We start from the raw sequence: 22,813 nt of genomic DNA, 5'->3' as shown, positions 1-22,813 counted from the left end.
GGTGGGAGGGAAGGGAGGAGCTATATATACAGCTCTGCTGTGATGCTCTTTGCCTCCTCCTGCTGACCAGGAGGCGATATCCCACGAGTAAGGATGAAATCCGTGGACTCATCGTATCTTGTAAAAGAAAACTATTAATTGTATTATTAAAGACACTGAAAGCACTCATGGTCAAGCCTATTATTAAGATCTATTAGGGTACTAGCATGGAAGTACTGCTTCTTGCAGATGCCTCTTCCCAGTAATATGTTCCTATGTTAATAATAAGTTATCATTAATCCGGCATTTACAGTTGCTTGTTCCACAGTACATGCCATCAGGTCAAGTGACATTGGTGTGTGCATGGAACTCAGAGCGGGTGATTTCAAGCAATAGCAAATAAGTGCTTTACTATTGCAGCATATTAAAGTGAAGTTCAATATTCATGTGAAAGTGCCCGGTTTTAAAAAAAAACTATTACAAAACAGGGTCACTTTCATTCATGAAAATTGACATTTCACTCGTTTTCTTAAAATATACTTACATTTTCTTCTTGAAGCAGCTCCAGCGATTCCCCAGCCCGTCGCAAGCCTCTTCACACGTCAGCAATGACGATTCTGGCATCCTCCAGTCACGGCTTCCCCAAGGGGAATCATTGCCTGAGGCAACGCCATGATTGGAAGAAGCCGGTTTCCTCATTGCTGGGTACGTAAACCAGGAAGAAGCAGGCGGGGCATCGTTTCAAAACGGCGAAGAAGAAAAAAGGTAGTATTTTTAAAATACGGTGCAATGTTAATTTTCATGAATGAAAGTGCCCCTGTTTTTAATATTTCTTTAAAAAAAACAGGCACTTTCACATGAAAAATTATCTTCACTTTAAAGCAGCACAGAGTACTTGGAGCTGGTGGCTGTTAACTGCTGGTACATGAAGAATTGCAATTTTTACAATTGTGGGACACATTAATTTTAAAACACATCTTAAGCAAAAAAATATCTCTCTAGTTTTCTAAAATTTACACATTTTAAAAATATACACAATATTTTATTAAGATACAGTACCTGTGTCCCATATATATATTTATCCAACATTTTGCCGCCTATCGTCTGCCCTCCAATGTCCCAGACTTGAAGAGTAACATTTAAATTCCCTACAAAAAAAAAAAAACACAAATACATAAATACTTTATAGGTATTATAAGACAATAACATATGAAATGTAATTAAAAAATAGATAAGAATGGCTTCCTCTTGTAAAAAACTAAAATGTATGCTTACCTGATAAATTTCTTTATTTCCGGGCATGGAGAGTCCACGATTTCATTCCAATTAGTGGAAATTCAACTTCTAGCCAGCAGGAGGAGACAAAGAACACCCCAGCAGAGCTGTTAAGTGTCACTTCCCTTACCCATAATCATTAGTAATTCGGCTTAAGGAAAATGGAAAAAGAAGATAACACAAGGGTATAGAGGTGCCTGAGGTTTATACCAAAAATTTGCAACTTATAGTTAATAAGGGCGGGTCGTGAACTCTCCATGCCCGGAAAGAAATTTATCAGAAGAGCATAAATTTTGTTCTTTCCTATGGCATGGAGAATCCACAATTCCATTCCAATTACTAGTGGGAACCAATACCGAAGCTAGAGGACACATAATGAAAGGGAGGTAGAACAAGACATGCGGACCTAAACAGAAGGCACCACCGCCTGAAGAACTTTTCTCCCAAAAGAAGCTTCAGCCGAGGCAAAAGTATCAAATTTGTAGAATTTGGAAAAAGTATGCAATGGGGAACAAGTAGCCGCCTTGCAGATTTGCTCCACAGAAGCTTCATTTTTGAAAAGCCAGGAAGAAGACACAGCCCTAGTGGAATGAGCCGTAATTCTCTCAGGAGGCTGTTATCCATCTGTCTCATATGCTAATCGGAAAACACTTCTCAACCAGAGAGAAAGAGCAGTAGAAGTGGCCTTCTGACCCTTACCAGTGAAAACAACAAACAGGGCACTAGACTGCCGAAAATCTTTAGTTGCTTGTAGAGCACGCACAACACTTAGGTTGTGTAACAGACGTTCCTTCTGAGAAGAAGGATTTGGAAAAATGGAAGGAACAACCATTTCTTGATTAATGTTGCGATCCGGTACCACTTTGGGAAGAAATCACAATTTAGTACGAAGGACCGCCTTATCCACATGAAAAATAAGGTAAAGGGAATCACACTGCAGACCCGAAAGCTAGGAAACTGTGAGCAAACGAAATAGCAAGGAGAAACAAAACTTTCCAAGATAACAATTAAATATCAACTGAATGCATTGGCTCAAACGGAGCCTGCTGCACAACTTTAAGAACGAGGTTAAGGCTCCAGGGAGGAGCAACAGGTTTAAACACAGGCCTGATTCTGACCAAAGCCTGAACAAAAGATCTGCCAAACGTTTGTGCAAAAGGATAGACAGTGCAGAAATCTGACCCTTCAGAGTACTGACTGACAAACCCTTCTCCAGGCCCTCCTGAAGAAAAAAAAGACAGAATGCGAGGAACCCTCATCTGACTCGAAGAGAAACTCTTCAATTCACAGACACACCAATTCAGGTATTTATGCCATACCTTATAATAAATCTAACGAGTAACAGGCTTAAGAGCCTAAAGCATAGTATTAATGACCTTCTCTCGGAAAAAAGACGCCTAACCAAGACTAGGCGTTCAATCTCCAAGCAGTCAGTTTCAGAAAATCTAGATTTGGGTGGAGGAAGTGACCCTGAAGTAGAATGTCTTTCCTCAGAGGTAACCTCCAAGGGGGAAGAGTTGACATCTTCACAAGATACACAAACCAGATCCTGCGAGGACAAGAATCACAAACGCCCTCTCCTGATTGATACAAGCAATGACTCGAGGAAGGAGAGCAAACGGGGGGGGGGGGGGACAGGTACACCAGATTGAAGTTCCAAGGCACCACCAGAGCATCTATCAGAGCGGCTTGTGGATCTCTTGATCTTGAACCGTACTTTGGAAGCTTAACATTTAGACGTGACGCCATCAGATCCTTACACCAGAACCCCCCACCTGATAGTTATCATTGTAAAAACCTCAGGGTGGAGAGCCCACTCCCCTGGATGAAAAGTCTGCCTGCTCAGAAAATCTGTTTCCCAGTTGTCCACCCCTGGGATGTGAATGGCATAGAGGAGGCAATCGTGAGTCACCTCCTTCATTGATAAGGAACTTAAGAGTTCCTCCCTGGAAATTTATGTATGCCACCGAGATGATGTTGTCCGATTGGAATCTGGTTGAGGTCAGGCTGTTAGGGCATTGAAGATTGCTCTCAACTGTAGGATGTTTATGGGAAGAGAAGATTCCTCCTGAGTCCAAAGACCCTGAGCCTTAAGGGAGCCCCAAACTGACTACTCCCCAGTCTGACAGGCTGGCGTCCGTGGTCACAATTACCCAGGAAGGTCTCAGGAAGCATGTACCCTGAGACAGATGATCCTGCAAAATCCACCACGAAAGAGACTCTCTTATTAGGGAATCCAGATATCCAGATATATCCTCTGCGAAAGATCTAAGTAGTCTCCATTCCATTGACTTAGCATGCGTAGCTGTAGGGATGGAACCGAGCAAAAGGAATAATGTCCATGGAAGCAACCATCAGACCAATCACTTCCATAAACTGAGCTACTGACGGACGGAGGTCTGAAGTGAACGGCAAGAAGCCAAGTTTGGATTTTCAGACATCCGTCAAAAAAAAACATAATTTATGCTTACCTGATAAATTTATTTCTCTTGTAGTGTATTCAGTCCACGGGTAATCCATTACTTATGGGATATATTCCCTTCCCAACAGGAAGTTGCAAGAGGATCACCCAAGCAGAGCTGCTATATAGCTCCTCCCCTCACATGTCATATCCAGTCATTCGACCAAAACAAGACAAGAAAGGAGAAACCATAGGGTGCAGTGGTGACTGGAGTTTTAATTAAAATTTAGATCTGCCTCAAAGAAGACAGGGCGGGCCGTGGACTGAATACACTACAAGAGAAATAAATTTATCAGGTAAACATAAATTATGTTTTCTCTTGTTAAGTGTATTCAGTCCACGGGTCATCCATTACTTATGGGATACCAATACCAAAGCTAAAGTACACGGATGATGGGAGGGACAAGGCAGGAACTTTAAACGTAAGAAACCACTGCCTGTAGAACCTTTCTCCCAAAAACAGCCTCCGAAGAAGCAAAAGTGTCAAATTTGTAAAATTTTGAAAAGGTATGAAGCGAAGACCAAGTCGCAGCCTTGCAAATCTGTTCAACAGAGGCCTCATTCTTAAAGGCCCAGGTGGAAGCCACAGCTCTAGTGGAATGAGCTGTAATTCTTTCAGGAGGCTGCTGTCCAGCAGTCTCATAGGCTAAACGTATTATGCTACGAAGCCAAAAGGAGAGAGAGGTAGCCGAAGCTTTTTGACCTCTCCTCTGACCAGAATAAACGACAAACAGGGAAGACGTTTGACGAAAATCTTTAGTTGCCTGTAAATAGAACTTCAGGGCACGGACTACGTCCAGATTATGCAAAAGTCGTTCCTTCTTTGAAGAAGGGTTAGGACATAATGATGGAACAACAATCTCTTGATTGATATTCCTGTTAGAAACTACCTTAGGTAAGAACCCAGGTTTAGTACGCAGAACTACCTTGTCTGAATGAAAAATCAGATAAGGAGAATCACAATGTAAGGCAGATAACTCAGAGACTCTTCGAGCCGAGGAAATAGCCAACAAAAACAGAACTTTCCAAGATAACAGCTTGATATCAATGGAATGAAGGGGTTCAAATGGAACACCTTGAAGAACGTTAAGAACTAAGTTTAAGCTCCACGGCGGAGCAACAGTCTTAAACACAGGCTTAATCCTAGCCAAAGCCTGACAAAAAGCCTGAACGTCTGGAACTTCTGCCAGACGTTTGTGTAAAAGGATAGATAGAGCAGAAATCTGTCCCTTTAACGAACTAGCAGATAAGCCCTTTTCTAAACCCTCTTGTAGAAAAGACAATATCCTAGGAATCCTAACTTTACTCCATGAGTAACTCTTGGATTCGCACCAACATAAATATTTACGCCATATCTTATGGTAAATCTTTCTGGTAACAGGTTTCCGAGCCTGTATTAAGGTATCAATAACCGACTCCGAGAAGCCACGCTTTGATAGGATCAAGCGTTCAATCTCCATGCAGTCAGCCTCAGAGAAATTAGATTTGGATGGTTGAAAGGACCCTGTATTAGAAGGTCCTGCCTCAGAGGCAGAGACCATGGTGGACAGGACGACATGTCCACTAGGTCTGCATACCAGGTCCTGCGTGGCCACGCAGGCGCTATCAGAATCACCGATGCTCTCTCCTGTTTGATCTTGGCAATCAGTCGAGGAAGAAGCGGAAATGGTGGAAACACATAAGCCATGTTGAAAACCCAAGGGGCTGCTAGAGCATCTATCAGCACCGCTCCCGGGTCCCTGGACCTGGATCCGTAACAAGGAAGCTTGGCGTTCTGGCGAGACGCCATGAGATCCAGTTCTGGTTTGCCCCAACGATGAATCAGTTGAGCAAAGACCTCCGGATGAAGTTCCTACTCCCCCGGATGAAAAGTCTGGCGACTTAGAAAATCCGCCTCCCAGTTCTCCACGCCTGGGATGTAAATTGCTGACAGGTGGCAAGAGTAAGACTCTGCCCAGCGAATTATCTTGGAGACTTCTAACATCGCTAGGGAACTCCTGGTTCCCCCTTGATGGTTGATGTAAGCCACAGTCGTGATATTGTCCGACTGAAATCTGATGAACCTCAGTGTTGCTAACTGAGGCCAAGCTAGAAGAGCATTGAATATTGCTCTTAACTCCAGAATATTTATTGGGAGGAGTTTCTCCTCCTGAGTCCACGATCCCTGAGCCTTCAGGGAGTTCCAGACTGCGCCCCAACCTAGAAGGCTGGCATCTGTTGTTACAATCGTCCAATCTGGCCTGCGAAAGGTCATCCCTTTGACAAATGGACCCGAGAAAGCCACCAGATTAGAGAATCTCTGGTCTCTTGATCCAGATTTAGTCGAGGGGACAAATCTGAGTAATCCCCATTCCACTGATTTAGCATGCATAATTGCAGCGGTCTGAGATGTAGGCGCGCAAATGGAACTATGTCCATTGCCGCTACCATTAAGCCGATTACTTCCATGCACTGAGCTACTGACGGGTGTGGAATGGAATGAAGGACACGGCAAGCATTTAGCAGTTTTGATAACCTGGACTCCGTCAGGTAAATTTTCATCTCTATAGAATCTATAAGAGTCCCTAGGAAGGGAACCCTTGTGAGTGGTAATAGAGAACTCTTTTCCACGTTCACCTTCCACCCATGCGACCTCAGAAATGCCAGAACTATCTCTGTGTGAGACTTGGCAATTTGAAAACTTGACGCTTGTATCAGAATGTCGTCTAGGTACGGAGCCACCGCTATGCCTCGCGGTCTTAGCACCGCCAGAAGTGAGCCCAAAACCTTTGTAAAGATTCTCGGGGCCGTAGCTAACCCGAAGGGAAGAGCTACAAACTGGTAATGCCTGTCTAGAAAGGCAAATCTTAGGTACCGATAATGATCTTTGTTAATCGGTATGTGAAGGTAGGCATCCTTTAAGTCCACTGTGGTCATATACTGACCCTCTTGGATCATGGGTAGGATGGTTCGAATAGTTTCCATTTTGAATGATGGAACTCTTAGGAATTTGTTTAAGATTTTTAGGTCCAAGATTGGTCTGAAGGTTCCCTCTTTCTTGGGAACCACAAACAGATTTGAGTAAAATCCTTGCCCTTTTTCCGTCCGCGGAACTGGGTGGATCACCCCCATTACTAGGAGGTCTTGTACACAGTGAAGGAAAGCCTCTTTCTTTATTTGGTTTGCTGATAACCTTGAAAGATGAAATCTCCCTTGTGGAGGAGAAGCTTTGAAGTCCAGAAGGTATCCCTGAGATATAATCTCCAACGCCCAGGGATCCTGGACATCTCTTGCCCAAGCCTGGGCGAAGAGAGAAAGTCTGCCCCCCACTAGATCCGTTTCCGGATAGGGGGCCTCTCTTCATGCTGTCTTAGGGGCAGTAGTAGGCTTTCTGGCCTGCTTGCCCTTGTTCCAGGACTGGTTAGTTTTCCAGCCCTGTTTGTAACGAGCAACAGTTCATTCCTGTTTAGGGGCGGAGGAAGTTGATGCTGCTCCTGCCTTGAAGTTTCGAAAGGCACAAAAATTAGACTGTTTGGCCTTTGATTTGGCCCTGTCCTGAGGAAGAGTATGACCCTTACCTCCAGTAATGTCAGCAATAATTTCTTTCAATCCAGGCCCGAATAAAGTCTGCCCTTTGAAATTAATATTAAGTAATTTGGATTTAGAAGTCACGTCAGCTGACCAAGATTTAAGCCATAGCGCTCTACGCGCCTGGATGGCGAATCCGGAGTTCTTAGCCGTTGGTTAAATGTACAACGGCATCAGAAATAAATGCGTTAGCTAGCTTAAGTGCTTTAAGCTTGTCCATAATCTCATCCAATGGAGCTGTGCGAATGGCCTCTTCCAGAGACTCAAACCAGAATGCCGCAGCAAAAGTGACAGGTGCAATGCATGCAAGGGACTGTAAGATAAAACCTTGTTGAACAAACATTTTCTTAAGGTAACCTTCTAATTTTTTATCCATTGGATCCGAAAAAGCACAACTATCCTCCACCGGGATAGTGGTACGCTGAGCTAAAGTAGAAACTGCTCCCTCCACCTTAGGGACTGTCTGCCATAAGTCTCGTGTGGTGGCATCTATTGGAAACATTTTTCTAAATATAGGAGGGGGAAAGGGCACACCGGGTCTATCCCACTCCTTGCGAATAATCTCTGTAAGCCTTTTAGGTATAGGAAAAACGTCAGTACACACCGGCACCGCATAGTATCTATCCAGCCTACATAATTTCTCTGGAATTGCAACTGTATTACAGTCATTCAGAGCCGCTAAAACCTCCCCTAGCAATACACGGAGGTTCTCAAGCTTAAATTTAAAATTAGAGATCTCTGAATCCGGTCTCCCTGGATCAGATCCATCACCCACAGAATGAAGCTCTCCGTCCTCATGTTCTGCAAATTGTGACGCAGTATCGGACATGGCTCTCACATCATCAGCGCGCTCTGTCCTTATCCCAGAGCTATCGCTCTTGCCTCTTAATTCTGGCAGTTTAGATAATACTTCTGTCATAACATTAGCCATGTCTTGTAAAGTGATTTGTATGGGCCTCTCTGATGTATTTGGCGCCACAATATCACGCGCCTCCTGGGCGGGAGGCGAAGGTACTGACACGTGAGGGGAGTAAGTCGGCATAACTTCCCCCTCATTGTCTGGTGATAATTCCTTTACAGATAAAGACTGACCTTTATTATTTAAAGTGAAATCAATGCATTTAGTACACATCTTTCTATGGGGCTCCACATTGGCCTTCAAACATAGTGAACAAACAGATTCATCTGTGTCAGACATGTTTAAACAGACTAGCAATGAGACTAGCAAGCTTGGAAAATACTTTCAAATAAATTTACAAGCAATATAAAAAACGCTACTGCGCCTTTAAGAAGCACAAAATAACTGTCACAGTTGAAATAACAATGAACCAAATCAGTTATAGCAACCAAATTTTCACAATAAATGTATTAAGTTAGCAGAGCATTGCACCCACTAGCAAATGGATGATTAACCCCTTATTACCCAAAAACGGATAATCAGTATAAGAATTAACAGCCAGTGGATCTTAGTTACTTCTGCTAAGATCATAGAAAAACGCAGGCAGATTCTTCTTCTAAATACTGCCTGAGAGAAAAAACAGCACACTCCGGTGCCATTTAAAAATAACAAACTTTTGATTGAAGAAATAATTAAATATAAAAACTCCACACTCCTCTCACAACCTTCCTATGTTGAGGGTTGCAAGAGAATGACTGGATATGACATGTGAGGGGAGGAGCTATATAGCAGCTCTGCTTGGGTGATCCTCTTGCAACTTCCTGTTGGGAAGGGAATATATCCCATAAGTAATGGATGACCCGTGGACTGAATACACTTAACAAGAGAAAATAATTCATGGATAGAAAATTTATAATTGTTCCTAAGAAACACACCCTGCTGTCGTCTGGTACTAGGAAACTCTTTTTAGATTCATTTTCTTCCCATGGGAATACAGATTTTGCTAGATGAAAAGATGGCGCTTGAACCAAGATGTCGTCCAGGTAAGGCGCCACCGCTATTCCCTAAGATCTGACCACCATTAAAAGAGCCCCTAGAACCTTTTTTTTTAAGAAGGCCTCTCTCTTTGTCTGGTTTGCAGGTAACCTTGACAGGATAATCCTGCACCTGGGGGAGCAAGACTTTAATCCTATCCTGTAACTGTGGGATACTATTTCCACGGCACAACGATCTGGGACATCGTGTATCCAAGCCTGTCGAAAAAAGGAAAGTCTGCCCCCCAATTAATCCAAGACTGGATCGGGGGTGGCCCTCTCATACTGACTAAGAATCCGCGGAAGGTTTCTTGGCATGCTTCCCCTTATTCCAAGGCTGACTGGATCTCCATGAAGTTCTGGATTGTTCTGGCTTTGAAGAGGAAGACATTTGTCCCTTGAAGTTACGAAAGGAGCGAAAATTTGAATAATGTCGACCCTTAAGTGTATTCTTCCTGTCCTGAGGAAGTAAAGATCCCTTTACTCCAGTAATCTCGGAAATGATTTCAGCCAGACCAGGACCAAATAAAGTCTTGCCCTTATAAGGCAAAGACAGAAGTTTGGATTTAGACGATAAATCTTCAGACCAAGATTTTAAACCTAAGAACTTCAAGGCTAGAAATCTTGGCAGACCACTTGCATACCTGCATCACAGATAAAAGTATTAGCAAGCTTTAGAGCCTTGATCCTATCTTGGATCTCCTCTATAGTAGTCTCATCTGAAATTAGATCAGTAAGATGCTGCACCCTCAACCTTAGCAATACTTGCAACTGGTTGCCATAGTATCCCCTGGTGAATGTACATCTTTCTTAAGTAAGCCTCTAGCTTCTTATCCATGGGATCCTTGAAAGAAGAGCTATCCTCAATAGGAATAGTAGTTCTCTTGGCTAAAGTAGAGATAGCTCCCTCTACTTTGGGAACAGAGCGCCATAAATCACGTACAGATTTAGCAACAGGAAACTTTTTTTTTTAAAACAGAGGAAGGGGAAAAAGGATTCCCTGGCTTTTCCCATTCCTGTGCTATCATTTCCGACATACTGTCTGGAACTGGAAAAAAACTTCTACAGAAGAAGGAATGACATCAAATACTATGTTAAGTTTGTTAGACTTTTTAGGAGTCTCAGTGACAGTAGATTAGCAAGAACCTCTTTTAAAAGTAATCTGAGGTGCTCCAGCTTAAATCTGAAATTGACTTCATCTGAATCCGCTGTATCAGGGCCTACTTCCCCTTCTACAGACTAAGAGATTTTTCCCTCAGAGGCCACTGAGGAATGATCTTTGTCAGATAAATGAGCGAAGCCGACAGGTGCCGATTTAGCGGCGTCAGCATACTTAGTATTAGAAATGTTTTTAGATTTCCTCTTTCTCTTACAAGCCATGAGGAAAGCTGATAAGGCTGCCGAAACTGCAGAAGCTATTTGCGCAGCAAAATTACCTGGTAAATAAACACCCCCAGGAGGTTGTTGAGAGGAGTTGCAGGACACTGCATGTGGCACAACTAAGGCTTGAGAAGTTTAAGGAGAAAGCTGAGGCATGGCATGGACAATATTATCCTGAGAGATAGAAGGTCTTGCAATAGGGTTCCTTATCTTTGAATAAAAACATCTTGTTTAAGCATGCGGAACAAAAACTGGATAGGCGAAACAATCTGAGCCTCTAAACAGTACAAACATTTTCGCCAGAGATATTTCCATAATTTTGAAATTGGTCCCCAAAAATAACAAAAAAATTATATCCTGTACCTTTAAATAACCTATTTTTTTTTTAATCAAAGGTAGATGTAAAAAAAAAAAAAAAACGGCACCTAAATACCCCACTGAAGACAGGAGCTATAAGTCAGCATCAGGAAACAGTAATTTGGATCTGATCCTTCAGCAAACTCTTTCTTTGTAAAGTTAGTACAGTTTCAACCCGTTCCAGCACTGAAAAGAGAGAGTATCTAGGCAGACTGCTCCTAACCAAGATTATGAAACTGTGCTCTCCGATCGGACAAGGAGCCGCAACCGGAAGTGCTGAGAGTGGTCATGTGACCGCAATAGCCAAAATACAAGTGCGCAATTAGTAAAAGCGCGCAAGATACTGAGCAGTATGAAAAAAACTGGATTATAAATATGACACCCGGTATTAACGGAGTGACTTAGAAACAAAATAAAAGCATATTGTTTAAGTAGGGAGTTACTTGTCCATTGCAAGTCAGATCCCCCATGAATAAATTTGTCTTATGTTCCACAAAACCTTCAATAAATAAAGTTTGTCTTTTATGATTTTGGTAAAAACTTTAGCCAGCCTCAAAAATATTATACTCCTCCTTAAAATGTCCTGTAGTTGCCCAAGAACTAATCCCTGAATAAAGGGATAATTATGTTCCTTCTTTTAGAAACCCCCCTGGGATTCCTTGAAATGCTGTCCATCCAACCTGGAAGGCAAAAGCACTTACCTGTAGTCCATTTGCAGGGCAAGTCCAGTTTCTTAGGTGTGACAGAAACACAAAAATCTAACAGAGAGCTGTAGAAAAAGAAAAAAGACAGAGTAACCAACCCTGGCTTTCTATAACGGGGTAGCATAAATGTTAGAAATAAAGCAAGGACCACCTCATCACCTAACTGCTAAAAGCCACCATTGCTCTTACTAAAGAGATTTACATGGACACAGCATAGCTCCAATAGCTCCAAAAGTTTCCATTAAAGGATTTAAAATCTTCAGACACCATCTTCGCACATCCTCCCGATGATAGAGGTGTAGAATGACTGGGGATTATGGGTAAGGGAAGTGACAATTAACAGCACTGCTGGGGTGCTCTTTGCCTCCTCCTGCTGGCCAGGAGTTGAAGTCCCACTAGTAATTGTAATGAAATTGTGGACTTTCCATGCCATAGGAAAGAAAATGTATTTAATGTTACTTCTGTTGAGGTATTCAGTGTAACTTTACAACATAATTTTGTTTTAGTGATTTTATAAAGCAACACAAATTCTTAATTGATAATATAGGGCTAGACTAGGAGTGGAGCGCACCACAGGTTACGCTTGTATTACAAATTGAAAGCAAAAGGTTTCCAAGCAAATAAAAACAACCCATAATTTATGTAAGAATTTACAAGATAAATTAATTTCTTTCATATTGGCAAGAGTCCATGAGCTAGTGACGTATGGGATATGCAATCCTACCAGGAAGGGGCAAAGTTTCTCAAACCTCAAAAAGCCTATAAATACACCCCTCACCACACCCACAATTCAGTTTAACGAATCGCAAAGTAGTGGGGAGATAAAATAAGGAGTAAAAAAAGCATACAAAAAGAGGAACTGGAAATAAAAACATAATTTATCTAAGAACTTACCTGATAAATTAATTTCTTTCATATTAGCAAGAATCCATGAGCTAGTGACGTATGGGATATACATTCCTACCAGGAGGGGCAAAGTTTCCCAAACCTCAAAATGCCTATAAATACACCCCTCACCACACCCACAAATCAGTTTAACGAATAGCCAAGAAGTGGGGTGATAAGAAAAAAGTGCGAAAGCATAAAAAATAAGGAATTGGAATAATTGTGCTTTATACAAAAAAATCATAACCACCACAAAAAGGGTGGGCCTCATGGACTCTTGCTAATATGAAAGAAATGAATTTATCAGGTAAGTTCTTACATGTAATTAGCAAGAGTCCATGAGCTAGTGACGTATGGGATAATGACTACCCAAGATGTGGATCTTTCCACGCAAGAGTCACTAGAGAGGGAGGGATAAAATAAAGACAGCCAATTCCGCTGAAAAATAATCCACACCCAAAATAAAGATTAAATTTTATAATGAAAAAAACTGAAAATATAAGCAGAAGATTCAAACTGAAACAGCTGCCTGAAGTACTTTTCTACCAAAAACAGCTTCAGAAGAAGAAAACACATCAAAATGGTAGAATTTAGTAAAAGTATGCAAAGAAGACCAAGTTGCTGCTTTGCAAATCTGATCAACCGAAGCTTAATTCCTAAACGCCCAGGAAGTAGAAACTGACCTAGTAGAATGAGCTGTAATCCTTTGAGGCGGAGTTTTACCCAACTCGACATAAGCATGATGAATTAAAGATTTTAACCAAGATGCCAAAGAAATGGCAGAGGCCTTCTGACCTTTCCTAGAACCGGAAAAGATAACAAATAGACTAGAAGTCTTTCGGAAAGTCTTAGTAGCTTCAACATAATATTTCAAAGCTCTAACTACATCCAAAGAATGCAATGATTTCTCCTTAGAATTAGGACATAATGAAGGAACCACAATTTCTCTACTAATGTTGTTGGAATTCACAACCTTAGGTAAAAATTCAAAAGAAGTTCGTAACACTGCCTTATCCTGGTGAAAAATCAGAAAAGGAGACTCACAAGAAAGAGCAGATAATTCAGAAACTCTTCTGGCAGAAGAGATAGCCAGAAGGAACAAAACTTTCTAAGAAAGCAATTTAATGTCCAATGAATGCATAGGTTCAAACGGAGGAGCTTGAAGAGCCCCCAGAACCAAATTCAAACTCCAAGGAGGAGAAATTGACTTAATAACAGGTTTTATACGAACCAAAGCTTGTAAAAAACAATGAATATCAGGAAGATTAGCAATCTTTCTGTGAACAAGAACAGAAAGAGCAGAGATTTGTCCTTTCAAGGAACTTGCAGACAAACCTTTATCCAAACCATCCTGAAGAAACTGTAAAATTCTCGGAATTCTAAAAGAATGCCAGGAAAAATGACGAGAAAGACAACAAGAAATATAAGTCTTCCAGACTCTATAATATATCCCCCTAGATACAGATTTACGAGCCTGTAACATAGTATTAATCACAGAGTCAGAGAAACCTCTTTGACTAAGAATCAAGCGTTCAATCTCCATACCTTTAAATTTAAGGATTTGAGATCCTGATGGAAAAAAGGACCTTGCGACAGAAGGTCTGGTCTTAACGGAAGAGTCCACGGTTGGCAAGAAGCCATCCGGACAAGATCCGCATACCAAAACCTGTGAGGCCATGCTGGAGCTACCAGCAGAACAAACGAGCATTCCTTCAGAATCTTGGAGATCACTCTTGGAAGAAGAACTAGAGGCGGAAAGATATAGGCAGGATGATACTTCCAAGGAAGTGACAATGCATCCACTGCTTCCGCTTGAGGATCCCTGGATCTGGACAGATACCTGGGAAGTTTCTTGTTTAGATGAGAGGCCATCAGATCTATTTCTGGAAGTCCCCACATTTGAACAATCTGAAGAAATACCTCTGGGTGAAGAGACCATTCGCCCGGATGCAACATTTAGCGACTGAGATAATCCGCTTCCCAATTGTCTATACCTGGGATATGAACCGCAGAAACTAGACAGGAGCTGGATTCCGCCCAAACCAGAATTCGAGATACTTCTTTCATAGCTAGAGGACTGTGAGTCCCTCCTTGATGATTGATGTATGCCACAGTTGTGACATTGTCTGTCTGAAAACAAATGAACGATTCTCTCTTTAGAAGAGGCCAAGACTGAAGAGCTCTGAAAATTGCACGGAGTTCCAAAATATTGATCGGTAATCTCACCTCCTGAGATTCCCAAACCCCTTGTGCCGTCAGAGACCCCCACACAGCTCCCCAACCTGTAAGACTTGCATCTGTTGAAATTACAGTCCAAGTCGGAAGAACAAAAGAAGCCCCCTGAACTAAACGATGGTGATCTGTCCACCACGTCAGAGAGTGTCGTACAATCGTTTTTAAAGATATTAATTGAGATATCTTTGTGTAATCCCTGCACCATTGGTTCAGCATACAAAGCTGAAGAGGTCGCATGTGAAAACGAGCAAAGGGGATCGCGTCCGGTGCAGCAGTCACAAGACCTAGAATTTCCATGCATAAGGCTACCGAAGGGAACGATTGTGACTGAAGGTTTCGACAAGCTGATATCAATTTTAGACGTCTCTTGTCTGTCAAAGATAGAGTCATGGACACTGAATCTATCTGGAAACCCAAAAAGGTTACCCTTGTCTGAGGAATCAATGAACTTTTTAGTAAATTGATCCTCCAACCATGATCTTGAAGAAACAACACAACATGATTCGTATGAGATTCTGCTAAATGTGAAGACTGAGCAAGTACCAAGATATTGTCCAAATAAGAAAATACCACAATACCCTGTTCTCTGATTACAGACAGAAGGGCACCGAGAACCTTTTGTAATAATTCTTGGAGCTGTTGCTAGGCCAAACGGCAGAGCCACAAACTGGTAATGCTTGTCTAGGAAAGAGAATCTCAGAAACTGATAGTGATCTGAATGAATCGGAATATGCAGATATGCATCCTGTAAATCTATTGTAGACATATAATGCCCTTGCTGAACAAAAGGCAGGATAGTCCTTACAGTTACCATTTTGAATGTTGGTATCCTTACATAACGATTCAATATTTTTAGATCCAGAACTGGTCTGAAGGAATTCTCCTTCTTTGTTACAATGAAGAGATTTGAATAAAACCCCAGCCCCTGTTCCAGAACTGGAACTGGCATAATTACTCCAGCTAACTCTAGATCTGAAACACATTTCAGAAATGCTTGAGCCTTCGCTGGATTTACTGGGACACAGGAAAGAAAAAATCTCTTTGCAGGAGGTCTTATCTTGAAACCAATTCTGTACCCTTCTGAAACAATGTTCTGAATCCAAAGATTGTGAATGGAATTGATCCAAATTTCTTTGAAAAAATGTAATCTGCCCCCTACCAGCTGAGCTGGAATGAGGGCCGCACCTTCATGTGGACTTAGGAGCTGGCTTTGATTTTCTAAAAGGCTTGGATTTATTCCAGACTGGAGATGGTTTCCAAACGGATACCGCTCCTGAGGATGAAGGATCAGGCTTTTGTTCCTTGTTGTGACGAAAGGAACGAAAACGATTATTAGACCTGAATTTACCTTTAGATTTTTTATCCTGTGGTAAAAAAGTTCCTTTCCCTCCAGTAACAGTTGAGATAATAGAATCCAACTGAGAACCAAAAGGGAAAGCAGAGTAGACTTAGAAGACATATCAGCATTACAAGTTTTAAGCCATAAAGCTCTTCTAGCTAAAATAGCTAGAGACATATACCTGACATCAACTCTAATGATATCAAAGATGGCATCACAAATAAAATTATTAGCATGTTGAAGAAGAATAATAATGCTAAGAGAATTATGATCTGTTACTTGTTGCGCTAAAGCTTCCAACCAAAAAGTTGGCTGTTCCGATCAGCCAATAGAATGCGAGCTCAATCTGATTCGCTGATTGGATCGGCCAATCGGATTGAACTAGATTCTGATTGGCTGATTCCATCAGCCAATCAGAAAATTCCTACCTTAATTCCGATTGGCTGATAGAATCCTATCAGCCAATCGGAATTCGAGGGACGCCATCTTGGATGACGTCCCTTAAAGGAACAGTCATTCGTCGTTCAGTCATCGGTCCGGATGTATGTTCCGCGCTGGATGTCTTCAGGATCCTGCCGCTTCGCTCCGGATGGAAGAAGATCGAAGATGCCGCTTGGAGAAGATGTTTGCCGGTCCGGATGTCCTCTTCTTGCCGGATAGGAGGAAGACTTTGGAGCCTCTTCTGGACCGGATTATGGATCGCCAACCCCCGCTTGGGTTGGATGAAGATCTTGGAGCCAGGACGGATCGGTGATACCTGGATGGTGAAGACAAGGTAGGAAGATCTTCAGGGGCTTAGTGTTAGGTTTATTTAAGGGGGTTTGGGTTAGATTAGGGGTATGTGGGTGGTGGGTTGTAATGTTGGGGGGGGGTATTGTATGTTTTTTTTTACAGGCAAAAGAGCTGAAATTCTTGGGGCATGCCCCGCAAAGGGCCCTGTTCAGGGCTGGTAAGGTAAAAGAGCTTGTAACTTTTTTAATTTAGAATAGGGTAGGGAATTTTTTATTTTGGGGGGCTTTGTTATTTTATTAGGGGGCTTAGAGTAGGTGTAATTAGTTTAAAATTGTTGTAATATTTTTATTATGTTTGTAAATATTTTTTTATTTTCTGTAACTTAGTTCTTTTTTATTTTTTGTACTTTAGCTAGTTTATTTAATTGTATTTATTTGTAGGAATTGTGTTTAATTAATTTATTGATAGTGTAGTGTTAGGTTAATTGTAGGTAATTGTAGGTAGTTTATTTAATTATTTTATTGATAGGGTAGTGTTAGGTTTAATTATAACTTAGGTTAGGATTTATTTTACAGGTAAATTTGTTATTATTTTAACTAGGTAACTATTAAATAGTTCTTAACTATTTAATAGCTATTGTACCTGGTTAAAATAATTACAAAGTTGCCTGTAAAATAAATATTAATCCTAAAATAGCTATAATATAATTATAATTTATATTGTAGCTATATTAGGATTTATTTTACAGGTAAGTATTTAGCTTTAAATAGGAATAAGTTATTTAATAAAAGTTAATTTATTTCGTTAGATAAAAATTATATTTAACTTAGGGGGGTGTTAGTGTTAGGGTTAGACTTAGCTTTAGGGGTTAATACATTTATTAGAATAGCGGTGAGCTCCGATCGGAAGATTAGGGGTTAATAATTGAAGTTAGGTGTCGGCGATGTTAGGGAGGGCAGATTAGGGGTTAATACTATTTATGATAGGGTTAGTGAGGCGGATTAGGGGTTAATAACTTTATTATAGTAGCGCTCAGGTTAGGGGTTAATAAATATAATATAGGGGTCGGCGGTGTTAGGGGTAGCAGATTAGGGGTACATAGGGATAACGTAGGTGGCGGCGGTTTACGGAGCGGCAGATTAGGGGTTTAAAAAATATGCAGGGGTCAGCGATAGCGGGGGCGGCAGATTAGGGGTTAATAAGTGTAAGGCTAGGGGTGTTTAGACTCGGGGTACATGTTAGAGTGTTAGGTGCAGACGTAGGAAGTGTTTCCCCATAGGAAACAATGGGGCTGCGTTAGGAGCTGAACGCTGCTTTTTTGCAGGTGTTAGGTTTTTTTTCAGCTCAAACAGCCCCATTGTTTCCTATGGGGGAATCGTGCACGAGCACGTTTTTGAGGCCGGCCGCGTCCGTAAGCAACTCTGGTATCGAGAGTTGTATTTGCGGTAAAAATGCTCTACGCTCCTTTTTTGGAGCCTAACGCAGCATTTGTTTGAACTCTCGATACCAGAGTTAATTTTATGGTGCGGCCAGAAAAAAGCCCGCGGAGCGTTAACAGCCCTTTTACCGCCGAACTCCAAATCTAGGCCAAAATCTCTTATGTTATCAGGAACACTCTGAGTATTAGATATTGACGGAACAGCAACAGGTAATGGAACTTTACTAAAGGAAATATTATCTGCATTAACAAGTTTGTCATGACATTCAATACAAACAACAGCTGGAGGAACAGCTACCAAAAGTTTACAGCAGATACACTTAGCTTTGGTAGCTCCAGCACCAGGCAGCGATTTTCCAGAAGTATCTTCTGACTCAGTTGCAACGTGGGACATCTTGCAATATGTAATAGAAGAAACAACATATAAAGCAAAATTGAACAAATTCCTTAAAAGACAGTTTCAGGAATGGGAAAAAATGCCAGTGAACAAGCTTCTAGCAACTAGAAGCAATAAAAAATTAGACTTAAATAATGTGGAGACAAAAGTGACGCCCATATTTTTTTAGTGCCAAATAAGACGCCCACATTATTTGGCGCCTAAATGCTTTTGGCGCCAAAAATGACGCCACATCCGGAACGCCGACACTTTTGGCGCAAAAAAAACATCAAAAATGACGCAACTTCCGGCGACACATATGACGCCGGAAACAGAAAAAAAATTTTGCGTCAAAAAAGTCCGCGCCAAGAATGACGCAATAAAATGAAGCATTTTCAGCCCTCGCGAGCCTAACAGCCCACAGGGAAAAAGTCAAATTTTAAGGTAAGAAAAAAATGATTGATTCAAATGCATTATCCCAAATATGAAACTGACTGTCTGAAATAAGGAATGTTGAACATCCTGAGTCAAGGCAAATAAATGTTTGAATACATATATTTAGAACTTTATAAAAAAGTGCCCAACCATAGCTTAGAGTGTCACAGAAAATAAGATTTACTTACCCCAGGACACTCATCTACATGTTGTAGAAAGCCAAACCAGTACTGAAACGAAAATCAGCAGAGGTAATGGTATATATATATATATATATATATATAAGAGTATATCGTCGATCTGAAAAGGGAGGTAAGAGATGAATCTCTACGACCGATAACAGAGAACCTATGAAATAGACCCCGTAGAAGGAGATCATTGAATTCAAATAGGCAATACTCTCCTCACATCCCTCTGACATTCACTGCACGCTGAGAGGAAAACCGGGCTCCAACCTGCTGCGGAGCGCATATCAACATAGAATCTAGCACAAACTTACTTCACCACCTCCATAGGAGGCAAAGTTTGTAAAACTGATTTGTGGGTGTGGTGAGGGGTGTATTTGTAGGTATTTTGAGGTTTGGGAAACTTTGCCCCTCCTGGTAGGAATGTATATCCCATACGTCACTAGCTCATGGACTCTTGCTAATTACATGAAAGAAATTGTGTTTTTATACAAAAATCATAACCACCAAAAAAAGGGTGGGCCTCATGGACTCTTCCCAATATGAAAGAAATTAATTAATCAGGTAAGTTCTTACATAAATTATGTTTTCTTTTATGTAATTGGCAAGAGTCCATGAGCTAGTGACATATGGAATAGAAATACCCAAGATGTGGAACACCACACTAGAAAGGGAAGGATAAAATAAAAACAGCTATTTGCGCTGAAAAATAAAATTTATGCTTACCTGATAAATTTATTTCTCTTGTGGTGTATCCAGTCCACGGGTTCATCCATTACTTGTGGGATATTCTCCTTCCCAACAGGAAGTTGCAAGAGGACACCCACAGCAGAGCTGTCTATATAACTCCTCCCCTAACTGCCACCCCCAGTCATTCGACCAAAGACAAGCAAGAAAAAAGGAGAAACTATAGGGTGCAGTGGTGACTGTAGTTTAAAAATAAAAAAACACCTGCCTTAAAATGACAGGGCGGGCCGTGGACTGGATACACCACATGAGAAATAAATTTATCAGGTAAGCATAAATTTTATTTTCTCTTGTAAAGGTGTATCCAGTCCACGGGTTCATCCATTACTTGTGGGATACCAATACCAAAGCTTTAGGACACGGATGAAGGGAGGGACAAGGCAGGAACTTAAACGGAAGGCACCACTGCCTGTAAGACCTTTCTCCCAAAAAAATCCTCCAAAGAAGCAAAAGTATCGAATTTGTAGAATTTAGAAAAAGTGTGAAGCGAAGACCAAGTCGCTGCATTACAAATCTTTTCAACAGAGGCCTCATTTTTAAAAGCCCATGTGGAAGCCACCGCTCTAGTGGAATGAGCTGTAATTCTTTCAGCAGGCTGCTGGCCTGCAGTCTCATAAGCAAAGCGGATTATGCTTCTCAGCCAAAAAGAAAGAGAAGTTGCCGAAGCCTTTTGGCCTCTCCTCTGTCCAGAGTAGACAACAAACAAAGCAGATGTTTGACAAAAATCCTTCGTAGCTTGTAAATAAAACTTTAAAGCACGAACCACATCAAGATTGTGTAATAGACGTTCCTTCTTTGAGGAAGGATTAGGACATAATGAAGGAACAACAATCTCCTGATTGATGTTCTTATTAGATACTACCTTAGGAAGAAACCCAGGTTTGGTACGCAAAACTACCTTATCTGCATGGAAAATCAAATAAGGGGAATCACACTGTAAAGCAGATAACTCCGAAACTCTTCGAGCCGAGGAGATAGCAACTAGAAACAGAACTTTCCAAGATAAAAGTTTAATATCTATGGAATGCAAAGGTTCAAACGGAACCATTTGAAGAACTTTAAGAACTAAATTTAAACTCCATGGCGGAGCAACAGGTTAAAACACAGGCTTAATTTTAACTAAAGCCCTTAAAAAACAACTGAACGTCTGGAACCTCAGCCAGACGTTTGTGCAAAAGAATAGACAGAGCAGAAATCTGTCCCTTTAAGGAACTAGCAGACAATCCTTTCTCCAATCCCTCTTGGAGAAAGGATAAGATTCTAGGAATCCTGACTTTACTCCATGAGTAACCCTTGGATTCACACCAATGAAGATATTTACACTATATCTTATGATAGATTTTCCTGGTGACAGGCTTTCGAGCCTGAATTAAGGTATCAATGACTGACTCGGAAAAACCATGCTTTGATAGAATCAAGCGTTCAATCTCCAAGCAGTCAGACGCAGAGAAATTAGATTTGGATGTTTGAAAGGACCTTGAAGTAGAAGGTCCTGCCTCAGCGGCAGAGTCCATGGTGGAAAGGATGACATGTCCACCAGATCTGCATACCAAGTCCTGCGTGGCCACGCAGGAGCTATCAAAATCACCAAAGCTCTCTCCTGCTTGATCTTGGCAATCAGACGAGGGAGCAGAGGAAACGGTGGAAACACATAGGCCAGGCTGAAGGACCAGGGCACTGCTAGAGCATCTATCAGAGCTGCCTTGGTATCCCTGGACCTGGACCAGTAACGAGTAAGCTTGGGGTTCTGACGAGATGCCATGAGATCCAGTTCTGGTTTGCCCCATAGTTGAATCAACTGGGCAAATACCTCTGGATGGAGCTCCCACTCCCCCGAATGAAAAGTCTGCCGACTTAAGAAATCCGCCTCCCAGTTCTCTACTCCTGGGATATGGATAGCTGAGAGATGGCAAGAGTGAACCTCTGCCCATAGAATTATCTTTGAAACCTCCAACATCGCCAGTGGGCTCCTTGTACCCCCCTGAGGGTTGATATAGGCTACAGTCGTGATGTCGTCCGACTGAAATCTGATGAACCTGACCGCAGCTAGCTGAGGCCAAGACTGAAGAACCTTGAATATCGCTCTTAGTTCCAGAATGTTTATCGGAAGCAGGGCTTCCTCCTGAGTCCACGAACCCTGAGCCTTCAGGGAGTTCCAGACTGCGCCCCAGCCCAGAAGGCTGGCATCTGTCATCACTATAGTCCATTCTGGCCTGCGGAAGCTCATTCCCCTGGACAGATGGACCCGAGATAGCCACCAGAGAAGAGAATCCCTGGTCTCTTGATCCAGATTTAGCAGAGGGGACAAATCTGTGTAATCCCCATTCCACTGATTGAGCATGCAAAGTTGCAGTGGTCTGAGATGTAGGCGGGCAAACGGAACTATGTCCATTGCCGCTATTATTAAGCCGATTACTTCCATAAACTGAGCCACTGACGGCTGAGAAGTGGAATAAAGAGCATGGCAGGAAGTTAGAAGCTTTGACTACTTGACCTCTGTCAGAAAAATCTTCATTTCTACTGAATCTATCAGAGTTCCTAGGAAGGAAACTCTTGTGAGAGGGGAGAGAGAACTCTTTTCTTCGTTCACCTTCCACCCATGAGACCTCAGGAATGCCAGAACAATGTCCGTATGGGACTTGGCGATTTGAAAATTCGACGCCTGTATCAGAATGTCGTCTAGGTAAGGAGCCACCGCTATGCCTCGTGGCCTTAGAACCACCAGTAGGGACCCTAGAACCTTCGTAAAGATTCTTGGTGCCGTGGCTAACCCGAAGGGAAGAGCC

General features: G+C 41.8%; 1 protein-coding gene across 2 annotated transcripts in view; it reads right to left on the bottom strand.

Annotated features, from left to right (window-relative positions):
- The window catches only part of RAB28 (RAB28, member RAS oncogene family), a 751,991-nt gene that overhangs the window by 463,924 nt on the left and 265,254 nt on the right, over nucleotides 1-22,813 (bottom strand). For both annotated transcript variants that reach the window (XM_053704135.1, XM_053704136.1), the window contains exon 3: nucleotides 1,039-1,127. In XM_053704135.1, the coding sequence (XP_053560110.1) occupies nucleotides 1,039-1,127 (89 nt within the window). The remainder of the gene's footprint in view (nucleotides 1-1,038; nucleotides 1,128-22,813) is intronic.

Source organism: Bombina bombina, chromosome 2 (assembly GCF_027579735.1).
Source record: "Bombina bombina isolate aBomBom1 chromosome 2, aBomBom1.pri, whole genome shotgun sequence".
In the NCBI taxonomy this organism is placed as follows: Eukaryota; Metazoa; Chordata; class Amphibia; order Anura; family Bombinatoridae; genus Bombina; species Bombina bombina.
The sequence above is the reverse complement of the archived record's forward strand: the minus strand, read 5'-3'. Positions and strand labels throughout refer to the sequence as shown.